At 37.4% G+C, this 19,864-nt stretch overlaps 1 protein-coding gene and 1 pseudogene across 1 annotated transcript in view; one reads left to right on the plus strand and one right to left on the minus strand.

Annotated features, from left to right (window-relative positions):
• Positions 1–19,864, plus strand: part of KIAA0586 (KIAA0586 ortholog) — a 224,524-nt gene that overhangs the window by 88,665 nt on the left and 115,995 nt on the right. Inside the window, exons 23-27 of the mRNA XM_006891816.1 lie at positions 5,133–5,292; positions 6,619–6,844; positions 8,249–8,502; positions 10,876–10,952; positions 12,552–12,683. Of these exons, the coding sequence (XP_006891878.1) occupies positions 5,133–5,292; positions 6,619–6,844; positions 8,249–8,502; positions 10,876–10,952; positions 12,552–12,683 (849 nt within the window). The remainder of the gene's footprint in view (positions 1–5,132; positions 5,293–6,618; positions 6,845–8,248; positions 8,503–10,875; positions 10,953–12,551; positions 12,684–19,864) is intronic.
• LOC102867048 lies at positions 875–1,524 on the minus strand (annotated as a pseudogene).

The raw sequence follows: 19,864 nt of genomic DNA on the forward strand, positions 1-19,864 counted from the left end.
AGGATCAACTCTGGCTCAGTTCTAACTAACGAGACACAACAATGACAACATTATAAGGTGATCTGGTAGTGTAGTGACTAAAGCAGTTTGTTGCTAATGGAAAGTTGGCATTTGATCGCACCACCTACTGCATAGGAAAAAGATGGAGCAATCTGAGTACAGTCTGGAAAAAAACAGTAATGGATTTTATTAACGGCTAGATAGGGAGCTCTTGCAGTGTAGTGGTGAGAAGCTGTGCTGCCAACCCAAAGGAACGCAGTTTGAATCCACCAGTAAAAGACGGGGAGTCTCGTCACGTGTGATTTTTATAACCTTTTGAAAACCCAATGGAGGGTCAGCTATGGGTTGGTCCCAACAACAATAAAGTATTATATAACTTTTTTTTAACACTAATTAAATACTTTATTGAATAAATATCAAACAAAATGCATTCAAATGAGTTCTAAAAAAACTATTTTAAAAGCCTTTCTATTCAGGCTAAGGGCAAACACAATAAAGGCAGGTATGCTAGTTTAACATAATTGGCTGATTTAATACAGCACTTATATCTTTTAGTCCACAAGTATATTATTAAATGATAGAGAACATCTAATACAACCATTTCTACATAACTAGGAAATAAATTTCTAAGAAAGAAAGATTTTACAGACCCCATCTTTTATACCCACCCCAACAGTCTAAGAGGATAAAGCCAATGACTTTCCTCACAAGAGCTCACGACTAAAGTCGTGTTGCTATCAAAATCTGTATTTCTGATCCGTTATGAGCATTGAGACAAGATTCAAATATTCCCAAAGAAAGAAGCACAGTGCACGTTGTGATCGCCTATTCAGCAACAGCGAGCACAGCATTCAGAACTATCTCATCCCAGGAATTAAATAAGGTCAGCCACATTCATTGGCATCTCCTCCGCTGTTGTATTGTAGAAAGTCTCAATGTCACGAAGAATCCGCTTGTCTTCTTCAGTAACAAAGTTAATAGCCACACCTTTTCTCCCAAATCGACCCCCTCTGCCAATTTCGCTCTTTATTCAAACAGTGTGCTGTTTCGCTTATGATTCCACGTCCTAAATTACGTCAACGCCGTTTCTGAGTGCCATCTCGTCATCAACTGCTGCTATCGACTCCTGTGAATATAGTTTTCACGATTGGTAGGTAGGTCATAATTTATAACCAAAGATACTTGTTGAACATCAATCCCACGTGCCAACAAGTCAGTGGTGATCAGAACCCTGCTTGACCCTGATCGGAATTCCCTCATGATCACATCTCTTTCCTTCTGGTCCATGTCACCATGCAGTGCAGAAACTGTAAAGTCCCTAGCATGCATTTTCTCAGTTAGCCAGTCCACCTTGCGCCTTGTATTGAGAAAGATAACAGCCTGTGTAATCGTCAGTGTCTCATACAGGTCACAAAGTGTATCCAATTTCCATTCCTCTCTTTCAACATTAATATAAAACTGTTTGATTCCTTCAAGGGTCAATTCTTCTTTTTTCACCAGAATTCGAATTGGATCCCTCATGAATTTTTTTTGTTACCTCCAACTTTTAATTTTTAAAAATTACTTTATCATTTGACGTTTTAGGCATTACATAGCCAAAATATGGTTATCATATACAATAAATGAACATTGATGTCTTAATCCCATATAGTATAGAGACCATATTAAAATTTCTTTGAATGTTCCTAAAATGTCCTAAAACATTTTTTATTTTTGGTTCATGAAATAGTTAAGGATCTCAAGTTGCTTTTGGCTATTATGTAAATCAGTATTTTTAGTCTTTAAAAGAAATTCTATTTCAAATGCTTTTATCATTGTTTAATCAGCATTACTATGTAAAATACATTTTCTAACTTATTACAGTAACTTGAACTTTTACAAAGGCAAAATTTCTATTACCATCTGTTTGAAACATCATACTTATTATGACCATAGGTTATAAAGACATGATTTTATAGAGGTGAAACATTTAAAGTAATTCATTTGAAACATAACATATTTTGAAAATTGCAGAGATTGATGCAGTTGTGTTAGTATGCCAGAGATTTGATGCATAGCTTTGGTCTCTGCTTTGTAACCTCCTGGTAGCGTTTACCAAGATCTTGACAAGAATATGATTTTATCTTTGTCTTGTTTTCTGCTTATACTGACCATACTTTCATAAGAGTGATTGAATGAGAAAATGTAGGAAAACTATGTAAAGAGGAAGCATATGTATTTTTCAAAGTGTGGGTTTTGAAATTTTGAAGATTTTGCTGAAGTCTAGTTCTTTTGCTTCAGCTTCATACTAAAGGTTAATAAAGCATGATTAACCTTTCCAAGACCAAATTACTGCTTTGAAAATTTTTTTAAACCATGTGTTTTCAATATTGGAAGCTGTTTGAATGAAATAAAGACAACAAAGTAAGGGTTTTTTCCCCCAGGTGTTTGAATTTTAATATAATTAGTTGGACACAAATATCTCTGGAGGTCTCTGGTGCTGGCATTGGTGGGAATAAGGCCCATTACTTAACATTTATATACTTACACAGGCTCCCATCAGATGGCAGCTCACATTAAAAGCGAATTACCCATTTCTCCCTAAATCTTACAGGTGGAAAATATTGGTGAGGCTCTGTATGTACTATAATAGTCACAAGGATAGAGTTTAAATGGCCATGGTTTTACCAAAAGTATGAATCTCTGGTAGAGCACGCTTTGCCTGTCCCACAAATTGCTTATCTTCAGAATGGCCATAGCTTTTCTTGGCCTTTTACTCTGTCAGATATATTTTAAAATGAATTTTCAAGTTACATGAAAAAATATTTTTGGGAGCTCTGATGGCCTAGTGGCAAGAAGCTGCACTGCAATCCCAGAGGTGTGCAGTTCGGATCCACCAGATGGTTTGCTGGAGAAGGAGGGACAGTCTCCTCCTGTATCAGTCAGATCCAATTTGACTGTACACACACACACACACACACACACACACACACACAATAATAAAATAAGATAAAAAGAGTTCTACAAATAATAAAATTTTTTAAAAAAAGAAAAATATTTTTTAGATTTTGTTTAGAATGAATCCAATTTTAATTGGCTTAATTTGAGAAGGATTGATATTTTTACTACACTGTGTCTTCTTAACTAGCCTATAAATAATACATGAAAAGAGTGCCTGGAATTCAGTGCCAGTACCTGGAACATTGTTACCATCATCATTGTTCTTCATGATCAAGACTAGTAGAATGTCTTCGAGTCCTCTCATGATGGAAGATCAGCATTATATTTACAAACAGTACTGTTATGCCGTAAGCATATATAGACAAATAGGAAGAAAAACCCTCAGAGTAGAACAAAGTACAGTGTATTTCTTTCTCAATAGTAGTGGACTTGGTTAGGTTTTATATAGAACGTCATTGATGATAAAAAAAAAAAAATAAGTCACTAACATTCTGTTTTCACTGCTCACATTGGCAACTGTGAGGATTTGATAAAATTTTCAATCTGATAATGTGTTTGGGAGAAATGGACTCTCATGTCTTCTGGTGGAAGAGTAAATTAGAACAACCTTGTAGAGAGAAACTTGGCAATATTGATCAAAACTATAAATTCAGTTAGCCTTTTGACCCTGCAGTCTGACTTGTGGGAATTCAATACAAGGCATCAATTCTTTGGTTTTCCTTAGTTATTGTTCAGCTTCCATATGAATACAAAGCAATTGACAATACCAGGGCTTGAATCAGATGTACTTTAGTCTTTAAAATGACATATGAGTAGATTTGTTGTCATTGTTACATGCTGTTGAGTTGACTATGACGCACAGTAACGTGAGTAGGACTCTGAGTCTCATCCTGTCCTGAGCTAATTTCACCATCTTGGACACACTTGACTCATTGCTGCAGTCACTGTGTCAGTTCATCTCGTTGAGGTGGTCTCTTGTGCTGATGCACTGCCTTGGCAAGCATGATGTCCTTTAAGGACTGACCTCTCCTGACAACGTGCCCCAGGTTTTGTGAATCCGGTTCACCATTCTTGCTTCCAAGCAGCATCCTGGTTTCACTTTCTCTAGAATACAACTGTTCTCTTGGCAATCCATGGGATATTCAGTACTCTTCTTAAGCAACAAAGCTCTTCTGTCATCCTTAGTCACAGTCCAACTCTGAGATATGTAGCAAGCAATTGTAAAGACCATGGCTTGGATCAGGTGCATCTTAATTTTTAGAGTAACATCATTGCTCTTTAGCACTCTGGAGAAGTCTTTGACAACAGATTTTTCCCAATGAACTTATGTTTTTATTTCTAGCCTGTCACTGTCATGCTTTTATTTGTTTGTTTCATTCGCTTGAAGTTATTATTATATATAAAATAGGGGCTCTGGTGACCTAGTAGTAAGAATCTGTCCTGAAGGTATGTGGTTCAAATCCACGAGCTACTCTGTGGGAGAAGGATGGGCTGTCTCCTCTCCTGTGATTTACTGCCTTTGAAAATTTGTTGGAGGGTTAGTTGTGGGTCATTTATGACTTGACAGTACACAACAGCAATAACAAATAAAACAAAAGTATTTGGCAATCCCAACAATATAGTCAGTCCTTTTTTAAAAAAGTCTTTATCACTGTCATTCTTTAGTACCATAGGAATTTTGAGCTATTTGAATGACTTTCTATTCAAGTTAAATTTTAAAATCTTTACTTTTTCTTTCACTGTAGTTTCCATGCTCATATTGTCTTCTCTGCCCTTTTTTATTTTTCTCTTGCTTTTTACCTGTCCTGTTCTTTTGTACCAGAAGGCTGATTTTTGAGATCTTGTCAGTCAGTTCTAAATCCTTGCTTTCAGTTATTTGGCCTGCTCAACTAGCATTCATTTGGGGTTTGAATCTCTCTCAGCTCTAAATATGGAATCTTCTTCTCTGTGTTAGATTGGCATTCTTTAGAATTTCAGGGGGACTACTTGAGAGGCAGAGTTCTTTCAGTGGCCTGAGTATTTCTTCCGGTCAATCTGGAGACAGGCAGCTAACTTTCAAGAGTTAAAGCGCTTACGATTCCATTTGGTTCTGCTCAGACATTTAAATTCTATGTAGTCTAGGAATTACCTTGCTTCAGATTATTTTTATCCAGGTAACTATAAATGCAACTTATTTTATTAATTTGTTTCAGACAATTGTGTGTACTCCGGTGGCTACCCCACAGCCTACTCCTCCTCAGTCACCTTCATCATTTACTAAGGAGCGTGTGTGGGTAAAAACTCCAGATTCTTCTCCCGGTGATTCAGATCACGATGAAGCATTTCTTGTGAATGAAATTTATGTTGAAAAAGGTAAAAACTTCATCACTGTAACTCATTTTTAACTTTCAAAGCAAATGATTTTAAAAACATGTTGCTTTCAAGTCAGGGAGTTTTCACTATAGTCACTGTTAAATAAAGATTCATAATTTGTTGTATAAAAAATTTTATAGATTAATAGGCAAATACATATCTGTCTTCCAGTAGTTTTAAATAATTTTTTGCAATAAAATAATTAATTAGTGATTTTAACGTATATAAGGATCTCTCTGCATAATTGAGAGGGAGTTACACTGCTAACCCAAAGGCTGTGTCTCTGGCAGTTCAAGTCCACCAGCTGTTCTAGTTGTCATTTTCAGCCTTAGAAACCTGTTGGAGGGTCACTCTGAGGCAGAACTGACTTGACAGCAGTGAGTTTGTGAAGTTTCAAAGTATACACTCTAATAGAGCCTTAAAATAAATATATGGTGATCTTAAAGCTTTTCTTAAACTTCACTAAATAAATTTATAAATTTTATAATTGATGGTTATTATAATTGTAGCCATTTCATTTGTATACCGAAATATTACATGATATCCCTTTTCCAAGGAATAGCCTCACCCAGCTACATGTCCAGAGTATGAAAGATGAAGCTTTGCCATCTTTGCCTCCAAGGAGCATTCTTCTTGCACTTTTCCCAAGACATATCTGTCTGATCTTTTGGCAGTCCATGGGATGTTCAGTCCTCTTCTCCAACACTACAAAGGTGGATTAACACGGCAACTTCAGCAGTGGGCTCTAGTGTGTCAGAGATGATGAGGTGGCACAGGATAGGGCATGGGTCAGGTCGGCTTTTATAGGGTCGCTATAAGTCATGCTGGACTTAACTACACCGAACAACCACCACTAAAAAAAAAAATAAAGGGATTTCTGAAATAACATATTTTGCCTTTCAGGGTTTTTTAAGAGCCCTGGTAGCACATGGTTAAGTGCTCAACTTCTAACCAGAAGGCTAACAGTTCTATCTCATCAGCCACTCCGTAAGAGAAAGATGTGACAGTCTCCTTTCTAAAGATCATAGCCTGGGAAACCCTGTGGGGCGGTTTTACCCCATCCTGTAAGGTTACTCTGAGTTTCAATCAGTTAGTTAGCCATGACTTTTTTAGAAGCCCTGGTGGTTCAAATAGTTAAAGCATTTAGACTGCTAGCCAAAAGGTCTGTGGTTCAAGTCCCCAGGAGGAGATGTGGTAGTCTTACCAACCCTGTGGAGCAGTTCTACCCCTCTGTAGGGGCACATGAGTCAGAACTGACAAACAGGCAACAAGTTTGGCTTTGTTGTTGGGATTGTTTACTGACTTCTTTTTTCTTTAATTCTTTAGGAAATGATATACCTGCTGCCTCCACACTTGTCAATACACCACCAGTTACACCTGCTGCTACACCTCCTCCAGCAGCAGCTCTTACTCCAACTTTGTCTGAGATTTCCATTGATAAATTGAAGATATCAAGCCCAGAGTTCCCAAAGCCTTGGAGTGATGGAGACTTGCCTCTCGAGGAAGAGAATCCTAACTCTCTCAGTGAAGAACCTCTTCACCCGAGAGCTATGTAAGCAAAAATACATTGGCTTTTAGTACTTGTATATTCTATTTTAAAGTTGACTTATATTACTCATTTGAAAGCATCACATAAGATAAGTGAAGCTTTAAAAACCTTGAACTATTTTAAAAGAATTTTGTTTTTGCAGATTTTTATCAAATTTATTTATAAAGTAGCTGTTTTTATTATAGTATGTGCTAAAATTAATAACACTATTAATGAGAAGCCTCAGGTCAACATAATCATAAATTTTCATCTGGTTAAATAAATCCATAATGTCTGATATTAACACCTCCATCCATGGCTCAGTTCCCCAATTCCTCTGGTCTTTTGAGTTTGGTGAAAAGATTTGCTAGAAGGTCCTACAGAGATTCAGACTCATCAGGGGAATGACTTATGTTACTGTGGGTCTGCAGGCCAGTTTCTTCACAGAAACTGGTATAGCAGTGGGCCAAGCTGGGTGCCACTGATGCTTAAAACAGTCACACTGCTGCTCCTGTGTTGGTGTTTTTCACACACACCCTCATTATGGAAAGTGTTCTTTTGTATTGATTCTCCAGCTCTTACTGATTTGTGAGCCATAATGATTGGTGAAACCGTGTGTCTGCAGTTAAGGTATTTGGAGACCAGAGGGGGCAAAGATAATGGCAAAAAAAGCCAACATTTATGCTAACACCACAGTGGTCTAGTGGTTAAGAAGTTGCACTGCCAGCCTAAAGAGAGGCTATTCAAATCCACCAACTGTTCTGAGGGAGAAAGATAATCTCCTTTCATGTGTTTTCCAGCCTCTGCAAAACCACAGGAGGGGTCAGCTCTGAGTTGGTTCTGACTCAACAGCTCATAATAACAACAACAAATACATTAACCTCTCAAAAGTTGTTTGACATAGATGAAAACCAAGTTAATCATATCATATTGTTAGGGAGTTCTAGTGGTATAGTCTGTAGACGTGTACTGCTAACCAAAGGCCTCACTTCTCTGGCAGTTTGAATCTACAGGATGAAGATGGGCAATCTCCTCTTGTCTGATTTACAGCCTTAGAAACCCACTTAAAGGGTCAGCTATGAGTAGATTTTGACCTGATGGCAGTAAATTTTAGATGTGATCATAGTGTTAATAAAAATTTCTCCTAGTGAGGATCTTCGTTTATTATCATCAGTTAACTTTTATGGAAATACACCACATATTCCATGGATTTGCTTTATGAAGGGAAGAGCTTCCAAGGTAGTTTATGACTAAAGCTTGAAACAATTTTATAAACTCTTTCTAATGTAAATCTTTTTCATTAATTATACTAGTGCAAATTATAGAAATACTTTGCTAAAGGTTTGCTTAGTTCTTTTGAATCTGTTTTTCACGTCAACATGAATTTCAATGACTTTAGACATTTGAAATAAGCCTTTATCTTCTTAGTGTAATGTCTGTGGCCAAGGATGAAGAACCAGAGAGTCCACATTTCCCAGCTCCAACTGCACCTCCAGACCCAGTTCCCATGGCACCCCTTCCTGATGGTGTGAAGGCACCTCCTTCCACACATTTGCCAAGTTCGGAGTCATCAACACTGGAGAGCACCTTGAGCACTACTGTCACAGAAATGGAAACTTTAGATAGACCCATCTCTGAAGGAGAGATTTTATTTAACTATGGTAAAAATATGGCTCCCAAGAGTAAGTTAATTTCTTTCAATTGATATTACTCCTATAAAATAGAATTAGAGTATGAAAATTTTCTAAGTAATGCTTTTTTATTTTAGAGTGTTCTTACTTAATTTTTAAGACTTAATAGGGTATTAGAGTTCTTATATGATACAAACTGTTAAAATTCTCAGCTGCAAAGTGAAAAGTTGGAAGAAAGTCTGACTCCCTCCAGAGACACCTGGGGAAAAGCCTGGTGATTGTCTAAAAAAAGTTGGCCTTTGAAAACCCTGTGGCACACAGTTCTACTCTGACGTGTATTGTTGCCAGGAGTTAGAATCAACGTGGTGACACCTGGTTTAATGCTGTATAATTGAAAGAATAATAACTCTGGTAAAGGTAATTCCTCTGAGCCTTAATATCATAAAATAAAATATACCTCATAATTCCACTGTTCAGAAGTATCCCTCATAAGAGTTTTAAGTTATACCTTTCAAACCTCTTGAGAATTTTTTTTCTGTGTAGATACAGACCCATACAGAAGAATTTCATAAAACATCATATGAGCAAGAGCCTGTAGTGATGAAGGAAGAAGTTCAAGCTGCTCTGAAAGAATTGGCAAAAAACAAGGCCCCAAGAATTGATGGCATACCGAATGACATATTCCAGCAGACTCAACAGACGCTGTCCTGATTGTGCTAAGTTGTGCCAAGAAATCTGGAGGACAACCACCTGGCCTATATTTGTTTCATTCCAGAGAAAAGTGACCTGACAAAGTGCAGAAATTATCGAACAATATTATTAATATCACATGCAAGCAAGATTCTGCTGAAAATTATCCAAAAATGATTGGAGCAGCACATCAACAGAGAACAGCCAGATGTGCAGGTTGGGTTAAGAAGAGGCTGTGGGACTAGGGACTAATGTTAGATGGATCTTGGCTGAAAGCAGGGAATACCAGAGGAATGTCTATTTGTGTTTCATTGAATATGCAAAGGCATTTGACAGTGGATCACAACAAACTGTGGCTGACTCTGGGAAGAATTGGAATCCCAGAACACTTGATAATGCGAAACACTTGTGCTTATGCAAAACCTATACTTGGACCAGGAGGCAGTCATTAGAACAGAGCAAGGAGACACTGCATGGTTCAAAATCAGGAAGGGTGTATGCCAGAAATGTATTCTGTCTCTGTACCTTTTCAATCTATATTCAGAACAGATCATCCAGGAGACTGGACTGTATCAGAGGAATGTAGCATTAGGATTGGTGGAAGATTCATCAACAGTCTGTGTTACGCAGATGACACAACCCTTCTTGCTGAAATTGAGGGGGACCTGAAGCACTTGCTGCAGAAGATCAAGGGCCGCAAACCTTCAATATGGATTCAGGGCTGTTGTACTTAGATACGCTATGAGTTGCAAGCGACTCAGTGACACCTGACAACATAAGTAATTTGCCTTTGAAAAATAGCATCATACTATTTGAAAACAGAATTTTACCTATAATATATGCATCTTTTAAATTTATATAGACCTGCCTCATTTTTAAAATTAGTTATGCAGTCTATTTAAACATTGTCTTATATTGTTGTTGATTTCCATTGAGTCGAGCATGACTTGTGGCGATGATATGAACATAAGACCTGAAGCCTTAAAAAAAAAAAAAAGACCTGAAGCCTTTCTGTACCCATCATCCAGAGACATGTTAGGAAATGGATGCCACTCCTGTTTCCAGAATTGTCATATGATGGGCATTTATATTGTTTTCAGCATTTCATTATAGATATAATTCTTCAGTTACCATCCTTGCATGTGTTTTTGTACACTTGTTAACTTCCTTGGAATAAGTACTGAGAAGTGGAATTACTAAATCAGAGGGAGTATTCACTTTTGAAATACTGAAGTCATCTCCAAAAAGGTTAATCCTTTTTAATTATATCAACAGTTCAGAGTGTCCATTTCTCAGTTTCCTAGTTAAAGTTGACAAATACATGGATTTACTTTCTGTTTATCTGTTAAGTGAAGCAAAAATACAAAAACCTCAGATTTAATATACTTTTAAAAAAAGTATATATATAAGGTTGAGTATCTTGTGACTTGTTTATTAATTCTGTCAGTATTTGTTTTGTATACATTTAAATGTAGCAGTGTGTGGCTTTATAGGGAGCACTGGTGGCACAGTAGGGATTGGCACTGCTAACCCAAAGGCCATGCCTCTGGTTCAAACCCTCCAGGGGTTCTGAGGGTGAAAGATGCAGCCTTGGAAACCTGGTTGAGGGTCAACTCTAAGTCACTTCCTACTTGATGGCAATGAAAAGGAAGAATGGCTTTATGGTCAGATTATGTTCTAAGTTTCTTCATTGTGTTACTTCCTTTTTCTAAAATTTTATGTTTTAATTTTTAGATTTAGAAGATGGGGGGCTATATCTGACAAACCTGAATGATAGCTTATCCAGTACTCTACAAGATGCTCTTGAAATGGTAAGGAAATATTGACTGAAAAAAAATGGATTCTAACATTTGATGAACTTGTTGACTTTGATTAGCGATTTTCTCACTTATTTGAGCTACAGACACAAAAATTAATAAAAATATTTGTGGCGTTCAAATTCACCAGCTGCTCTGCTGGAGAAGGAGGAACAGTCTCCTCCTGTACCAGTCAGATCCAATTTGACGGTACACACACACACACACACACACATAAAATAAATTTGTGGCAGATACGTGATGTGAAAGACACATAACAAAATTAATAATTTTTAAGTGAATAATTCATTTTCATAAGCAGATTTACGGTATTGTTGTAACCACTATTTCTCTGTAGGAGAGAAACCTTTTTTATCACTCTACAAGGAAACCTCATACCTTTCAAGCAGCTACTCTTCATTTTCCCTCTAACAAATCTTATGCATTTCATAATAGTATTTTCTCTTAATTGTGAGAATGAAACGGGAAACCTTTTTAACCTTTTTTTGTCCTTAATAGTTAAAAAAGACATAATGAATAAGGCAGTGAAAATAGCTCAATGCAAAGTGTGCATTATATACTTAAAATATTTTAAGCAAAGTCTTTGCCATTTAAACCCACCTGTAAATGTTTTTTTTTTAAATTTTTTTATTATTTTTTGTGTGTGTACTGTCAAATTAGATTTGAATGGTACAGGAGGAGATTGTCCCTCCTTCTCCAGCAGAGCATCTAGTGGATTTGAACTGCTCTCCTCCGGGATTGCAGTGCAGCTTCTTGCCACTAGGCCACCAGAGCTTGCCTAAAAAATTTTTTTTAAACCCACTTTCTAAAGGTCTATTTGTTACTTTTCCCTAATTTAGTTATAATTCCCTTAGTTAAAATAATACTTTGTTAAAATAATTGAATTTAGTGGCTTTTTGAAAGTCCTGGAATTGGATCCATGGTTAGTAACCCTTCCTAGTTATTATCCATCTCTGGAAGAAAATAATTTCAGTGTATATATGTAAAATACATATTTATTGCTATAATATAGGGAAAAGCCTTAAGTAATTATAATACAGTGAAATAGTTCTTGTATGATTTACAGCCTCCTGAAAACTTACTGGAGGGTCAGCTATGAGATGTTCCAACGCAGCATAGATATATTTATAAATGTACATCGTATATAGAAAAGATAGTAAGAATTTCTTTTGAAAAAAACTTTTAAGAAATTTAAATTGTCTTTACTTTTTATATGTTTTCAAACCCCTAAGGAAGGAAATGTTATCACACGTCAGCTTAAGTGTGTGGTGTCACTTTGTGTACTGTATGGATATGTGGCAGGAAACTATGCGAAATGAAAAATTGATGATACTGTCAAACATGCTTACAAATCCTTCTAACAGTTACATGATAAAGGCTCTGATTTTCATGTTTTTCAGTGATAAATTTGTGGCTTAAATTTAACCTACTTTACTTTATGCAGTTGTTTATATTTCAGGTAAACCTAAAGGATTTATATAGCTGGAAAGGGCTATATTGGAAATAAAAGTAAATAGAATAAAAAACTATCTTCTTGCCAATAAATTATAGTAGGATTTAAAAAATAGTGACTGTTATTTCCTTTTCTTTTAGGAAGAAGATCCTCTCAGTGAAGGGCAGATAATTAGGATACCTAATAAAAAACTTGACGAAGATACAATTCTTTCTCTTCTTGCTAAACAAAACCAGGAATTGTTCTCACAGGAAGCAGCCCTTCATTCTGAGGTATTTTTTTAACCTTAACAAAATTTTTTCATAGATATAAATATAAGAATAAAATTTTCCAGCTTTTATTTTAAGGCATGTTAATTTTTATATTTTTTGATGGCCAGTTTTGTATTAAATTTAGCCTGAAATTGTAAACTCAGACTCACTACCATTGAACCAGTCCAACAATACTGATAAGGATCGGGTTTCCCAGGCTGTACATGTTAATGAGATGAGGCAGAAACGGCCCCTCTTTCCCCAGGTGCTTGTGGTGGACTTTAACAACTGTAAATGTGTGCGACTTTGTAATAGTAGAACATACTGTGGAACATACTATCTGCTCTCTTTAACCTTAAATTACAGAGCTATAGAATTTTATAGCTGGAAGAAATACAGGCCATCTGTTCAAATCCTCTTACTGAAAAACTGAATGCTTTTTAAATAAATTCACTTACTAAAATTTTTTCTTTCTGAAACCATTCACCCAGTACTACATGCCAAAACATGCTCAAAATACAGAGATAAGTGAGACACTACCCTTACCTTTCAGCAGTTTACAGTCAGAAGAGATAGGTCTTACGTAATTACAGTACAGTGAAACAGTTCTTGTGTGATTATAGCCTCCTGAAAACCTACTGGAGGGTCAGCTGTGAGTTGTTTCAAATTCAACAGCAGTGGGTTTTTTAGTTTTATGAGCATGAAAGAGGAAAGTTTCTACTTTCAAGTTGAATGATACTTCATGTTGTTTTTATGTGCCTGCGACTCAGAGTGAACCTTATGTGCAGCACCTCTGAACCCGCCTTCTCCTGAGCCAGTCCTCATTGTCTCTGACAGACCTAATCCCACTTCTCAAGTCATTGAGTCAATTTATCTGATCCCGAGTCTTCCTTTCCTCCACTGTCCCTTCACCCTTCCACGCATGATGTTCTTCTCCAAGGACTAGTCCCTCCTGGCCATGTGCCCAAAGTATTTGAGAAAGAACTTCAAAAGCCTTGTCTCCAGGAAGTAACCTGGTTTCAGCTTCTCTAGGACTGACCTGTTTGTTCTCCTGGCAGCACATGGTATGTTCAATACACTTCTCCAGTACCACAACTCAAAGGCGTAGATTCTTCTTCTATCATCCTTAGTTATTTTCCAGCTTTCTGATGCATAATTGCAAAGACCATGGCCTGCATCAGACACACCTTAGTCTCCAGACTAACATTGTTGCTCTTCAGTACTCTGAAGAGGCCCTAAAAGCAGATTTTCCCAATGCAATTCCTCTTTTGATTTCCTGGCTGCAGATACCAAGAGTGATGGTTATGAAACTGAGCAAGCTATAATTGCTAAAAATCTCAATCTCCTCTCCTTCTTTCATGATGCTGCCATTTGGTGCAGTGGTAAGAATATTTGTTTTCTTGATGTTGAGCTACAATCCATATTGAAGACTACAGTCCTTGACCTTCTGCAATATGCACCTCATGTTGTCCTCAGTTTCAGCAGGCAGAGTTATGTCATCTGCATTAACACAGGTTGTTGGTTAGTCTTCCTCCATTCCTGATGCCCCATTTCTCCTCATAAAGTCCAGCCTTCTGAATGATCTATTCTGTATAGGTTGAAAAAGTTTGATGATAGGATGCATCCTTGATACACACCTTTCCTGATCTTGAACATGCAGTTTTCCCTGCTTTGTTCTGACTATTCCTGGTCCAAGTATATGTTTTATATAAGCACAATTAAGTGTTCTTAATGGGATTAAGAAAGGAATTCCATTCTTCTCATTGTTAGCCAAAATTTGTTGTGATCCACATAGAATTTCATGAAGCAACACTGATCAAGAGGAATGGTGATGAAGGAGGGAATTCCAAAGGAATTTGCAAAAATACAAGGTCCAGGACTTGATGGAATACCAACTTGCCATATTTCAGCAAACAGATATTAACCTGGCTGTGCTCACCTGGAGCACAACTACGTGGCCAACTGACTGGAAGAGGTCTATATTTATTCCCATTCCAAAAAAAGGTGACCTAACAGAGTGTGGAAATTATCAAACAGTATCACTAATATCATTTGCAAGCAAGATTCTGCTGAAGATTACCCAAAAATTACAGAGAACTGCCAGATGTGCAAGCTAATTTAGAAGAGGACATGACACTAGGGACATCATAGCAAACATTAGATGGATCTTGGCCAAAAGCATGGAGTAAAAGAGGGGTGTCTGTCTGTGTTTCATTGATGCTTCATAGGGGTTATGATACTGACCTGGGTTTTTAAATATTTAGTGGAATTTCAATAAGGAGCAATGAAGAGGAAAGAAATTTCCAAGGGAGATTTTTTTGGATCATGTTAAGATTTTGGCATTATGGAGCCCATTAATTCTTTTGAGCAAGGGATTCAAGTATTGTCATATTTAGGAAGGAGATTGTATCTTATAATCTTGCTGCTGACTTGGGCCATATGCCTCAAGGACAGCATTCTTTTCTCGCAGGTTTGGCCTCTACAGGGTATCTAATCTGTTACCAAAGTTTCTTTGTCATTATAAATAATGAGAGTCTTTAGATACAGACTTACATAAATCTCTACAATTGACTTAAGGAAAGAATAGGTTAGTAGAAAAATTGGTCCAGTCAAGGACCATTCTGTCATAAACTGAGTGATGTTCAGGTTTAACCAGACATGTATTCCAGTTATGTTTTGTAGACCTATAGCTGTCAAATTCTCGCTTCTAGGTACCCCACCTTTGACTTTTCTCCCCGCCTTCCAGCCAGTTATGAATTCTGTAACCTTTAGTTCTTGATTCAACAGTGTAAGAATGTATCTAGTTTTGTGGTCTGGTGGTATGGTCGTTTTCATTTTGTGATAGTGGCTGTTTCTCCAGTTGAGACCATCTTAATCCTTCTATAAGCTTCATTTGCTTTTCTTATAAAAACAAAAAATATAGGAAGAATTATAGGTAAGTGTATCAAGAATGCTCTCTAGAAGAGATGACATAAATATAAATAGGACATGTTATCAGGAAGGCCAGTCTCTGGAACATTATGCTTGCTAGACGCTCAACAAAAATGAGAAGAACCCTTAAAGTGGAATGACCCAGTGGCTGCAACAATGGATTGAAACATAGCAGCAATTGTGAGGATGTGGTAGGATCCCAGGCAGTAGTAGTATTTCATTCTTTTGCGCAGATGGCTACTGTGAGTCAAAACTCACTTCATGACAACATCAATAACAACATAGATAAGTGAGGGCAAGGTAGAACACCTGAAAAACACCATTGGAGTAGTCCAGACAACAGAGAATGAGAACACAAACCAAGATAATTACAATAGAAATAGAAGAGAAATTATGTTTTTTAAGGGTATAAAATTGTTCACTGATTGAGAGAAGTTATAAAAAAGGGTGTTGTTTTTTTTTTTAAGGATAATTCTGGGGCTTTTCACTGGGAAGTATGGCTTAGTGGTTGTATAGTTGTTGACTTGTTGTTATTGTTGTTCTGTGCCGTCAAGTCAGCACATAACAACAACAACAAGTTAACAATAACATAACCATGACTTAGAAATTAAAAAAGAAGAGTACCAAGTTTTGTGAGGAAGAAAATGAATTCTATTTTACACACTCAATTGTGCTTATGGAAAGTCTAGGTGGAAATGCATAGTCATTCAGCATAGTTTATGGAAATGCATAGTCATTCAGCATAGTTTAATGATGGTGCTGTGACTAGAATTCTTCATCTTTGTGTAGTGTCCTTTCTGTTGTGTTATGATATCTCTGTATGAATAAGGAAGACTGAACAAGAATTGATACCTTTGAATTGTGCTATTACAGAAGAGTACCGAGCATTCCATGGACTGCCAAAAGAAACACAGTTTTAGAGGACAGCAGCCAGGATGCTACTTAGAGGCAGGATGGAAGAGAAGCCTGTCTTCCTTTTGTAAAAAACATCATGCTGGGAAAGGTAGTGGATCCCTCAATGAGAGGAATTGAAATGGTGTCTACAACTCTGGTCAGTCTTTCTTCCATGGAGCAACTGGTGAATTTGATCATCAGTTTTTGAGAGGCAGTGAATTATGTAGCAAACCACACCACTAGAGCTCCTTCATTCTAATCTATTATGCAGTCCTTCATTCTTATATATTATGCAATCCATAATATAGTTTTCTTTGCTAACACCACAATTTAAAGACATTCAAAACAAGACAACAACAAATTGGGGGAAAAGGGGAAGGAAAAATAATACTCTAATTCGAATATACATATATACTTACACACACATGTGCGTGCACACACACACATATGTATGTATGTGTATACACACACACACACACACACACACCCCAACAATTAGAGCCAAAAAGAAGGATATAGATTTCTACCAGCTTTTGCAGTCTGATATTGATCAAAGATGCAGTCAAGATTCATTAATAATAATTGGTGACTGGAATACAAAAGTTGGGAACAAAAAAAGGATCAGTAGTTGGAAAATATGGGCTTGGTGACAGAAATCAAGCTAGAGATAGAATGAGAAAATTTTCTATAATCATTGATTGATTTATTCATTGTAAATACCTTTTTTAAAAAACACAGCAACTATACACGTGGAACTCACCTGATTCTTCACACAGGAATCAGACTGATTACATCTGTGGAAAGAATCATTGGAAAGACTCAATATCAACTGTGAAAAATCCAGGCCAGGTGCTGACTATGGATCAGACCACTAACTACTCATGTGCAAATGAAAATTGAAGATAAATGAAAACAATTCCACAAGAGCCAAGATAGTACCTTGAGTCTGTTGTGCCTGAATTGAAAAACCATTTCAGTATGTTTGAGGCCTTGATCATTAATGAATGAAGACCAGATGAGCTGTAGGATGTTATCAAGAACATCATCTGTGAAGGTAGCAAAAGGTTATTACAAAGAGGAGGAAGACAAGACCAAGATGGATGTCCAAAGAGACTCTGAATATTGTGGGAGAATGCCAAGAAATCAAAGAGAAGAAATCAGGAAGTAAAAGAGTTAAACAGAAGATTTCAAAAGATAGCTTGGGACGACAACACAAAATATTATAACAAAATATGTAAAGAACTGGAGTTAGAAAATCAAAGGGGAAGAAATCACTTCACATTATTCTCAAGTTGAAAGAACGGAAGAACAACTTGAAGGCTTGAGTTGCAGTACTGAAGGATTGTATGGGCAAAATATTGAATAATGCAGGAAGCATCTAAAGAAGATGGTAGGAAAACCAAAAATAATTGGAACTGAAAAGGAGTACCAAAAAGAATTAGTTAACACTGAACCATTTTAGGAAGTGCTGGAGAACCTATGGTACTGGCGGAAGAAGTCCAAACTCTACTACAGGCATTGACAAGAAAATAGGGCTCTAGAAATTCACAGAATACCAGTTGAGATATGTCATTAGAGAGAGACACAGCCCTGCATGTGCTTACTAACCCTTGGTAGATAGCTACCTGGAAAACTGACTTGTTGTGCCGTCGAGTCACTTGCGACTCATAGCGACCCTATGTACAACAGCCCTAAACTCCGCTGTGTCCTGTGCCAATCGCACTGTCTCTGACACTCTCATCCCAATTATCCCAGTCACTGAATAAATCCACCTCATAGAGGGCCTTCCTCTCCTGCGCTGTCCCTCCACCCTCCCAAGCATGATGTCCTTCTCCAAGGACCTCTCTCTCCTCACAACATGTCCAAAGTAAGTTAGACGGAGCCTCAGAATCCTTGCCTCCAAGGAGCCACCCGGTTTAACCCTTTCCAGGACAAATCTGTTTGTTTTCCTAGCAGTCCATGGTATTCTCAATACTCTTCTCCAGCACCACAGCTCAAAGGCATCAATTCTCCTTCTATCCTCCTTGGTCATTGTCCAACTCTCTGATGCATAACAGGTGATTGTGAAGACCATGGCCTGTATCAGACGCACCTTAGTCTCCAGAGAGACACCATTGCTCTTCAATACTTTGGAGAGGTCCTTAACAGCAGGCTTTCCCATGGCAATGTGCCTTTTAATTTCTTGGCTGCTGGTGCCAAGACTATTGATTGTGGAGCTAATCAAACTAAAGCTGTGTACAATCTCAATCTCTTCACCATCCATCCTGATGCTGCCAATTGGTCCAGTGGTGAGAATCTTTGTCTTCTTGACATTGAGCCTCAATCCATATTGTAGGCTGTAGTCCTTGACACTCTGCAGCAGGCGCTTCAGGTCCTCTTCAGTTTCAGCAAGCAGGGTTGTGTCATCCACATAACGCAGGTTGTTGATAAATCGTCCCCCAATCTTGACCCCACATTTCTCCTCATAGAGCCCAGCCTCCCGGATAATCTGTTCTGCATGTAGGTTGAAAAGTTATGGAGATAGGATGCATCCCTGGCGTACGCCCTTCCCAATTTTGAACCATGCAGTGTTTCCTTGCTCTGTTCTGACGACTGCCTCCTGGTCCAAGTATAGGTTTTGCATTAGAACGATCAAGTGTTCTAGGATTCCCATTCTTCTCAGAGTCAGCCATAGTTTGTTATGATCTACACAGTCAAATGCCTTTGCATAGTCAATGAAACACAGATAGACATTCCTCTGGTATTCCCTGCTTTCAGCCAAGATCTGTCTAACATTAGCTACAATATCCCTAGTACCACGACCCCTTCTAAACCCAGCCTGGACTTCTGGCAGTTCTCTGACTAGAAGAGGTTAATATTTGTTCCCATTCCAGATAAAGATGCTCCAAAAGATTGTGAAAATTATCACACAATATCATTAATGTTACATACAAGTGAAGTCTTGCTGTCAATAAATAAGAAAGGCCTGGAATAGTAGTAGTACATTGATGGGATGGCCAAAAATTCCAACTGTCAGTCAAGGGATATCTCGTTACTGATGTAATGAGAATCTTGGCTGAAATACCAGTGATTTTTTAAAAAAGATAAATTAAATTCTAAGTGACTCTCTGTGTGTCAGAGTAGAACTAACTGTGTTCCACAGGATCTTAATGGATGACTTTTCAGAAGTAGAGCTCCAAGTATTTATCCAAATCTCAAATTTCCAGCCCCCCCCTTTTTTTTTAAATTTTCACATCCAGCTATTTTTAAAATTTAATTTAAATGAGCAAGAGCCTATGCTGTTGAAGGAAGAAGTTCAAGCTGCTTTGAAGGAAATAGCAAAAAATAAGGCCCCCGGAATAGATGGTATACAAATTGACATATTTCAGCTAACAGAT

Source organism: Elephantulus edwardii, unplaced genomic scaffold (genome assembly GCF_000299155.1).
Source record: "Elephantulus edwardii isolate Elephantulus edwardi_28Jun2011 unplaced genomic scaffold, EleEdw1.0 scaffold00104, whole genome shotgun sequence".
In the NCBI taxonomy this organism is placed as follows: Eukaryota; Metazoa; Chordata; class Mammalia; order Macroscelidea; family Macroscelididae; genus Elephantulus; species Elephantulus edwardii.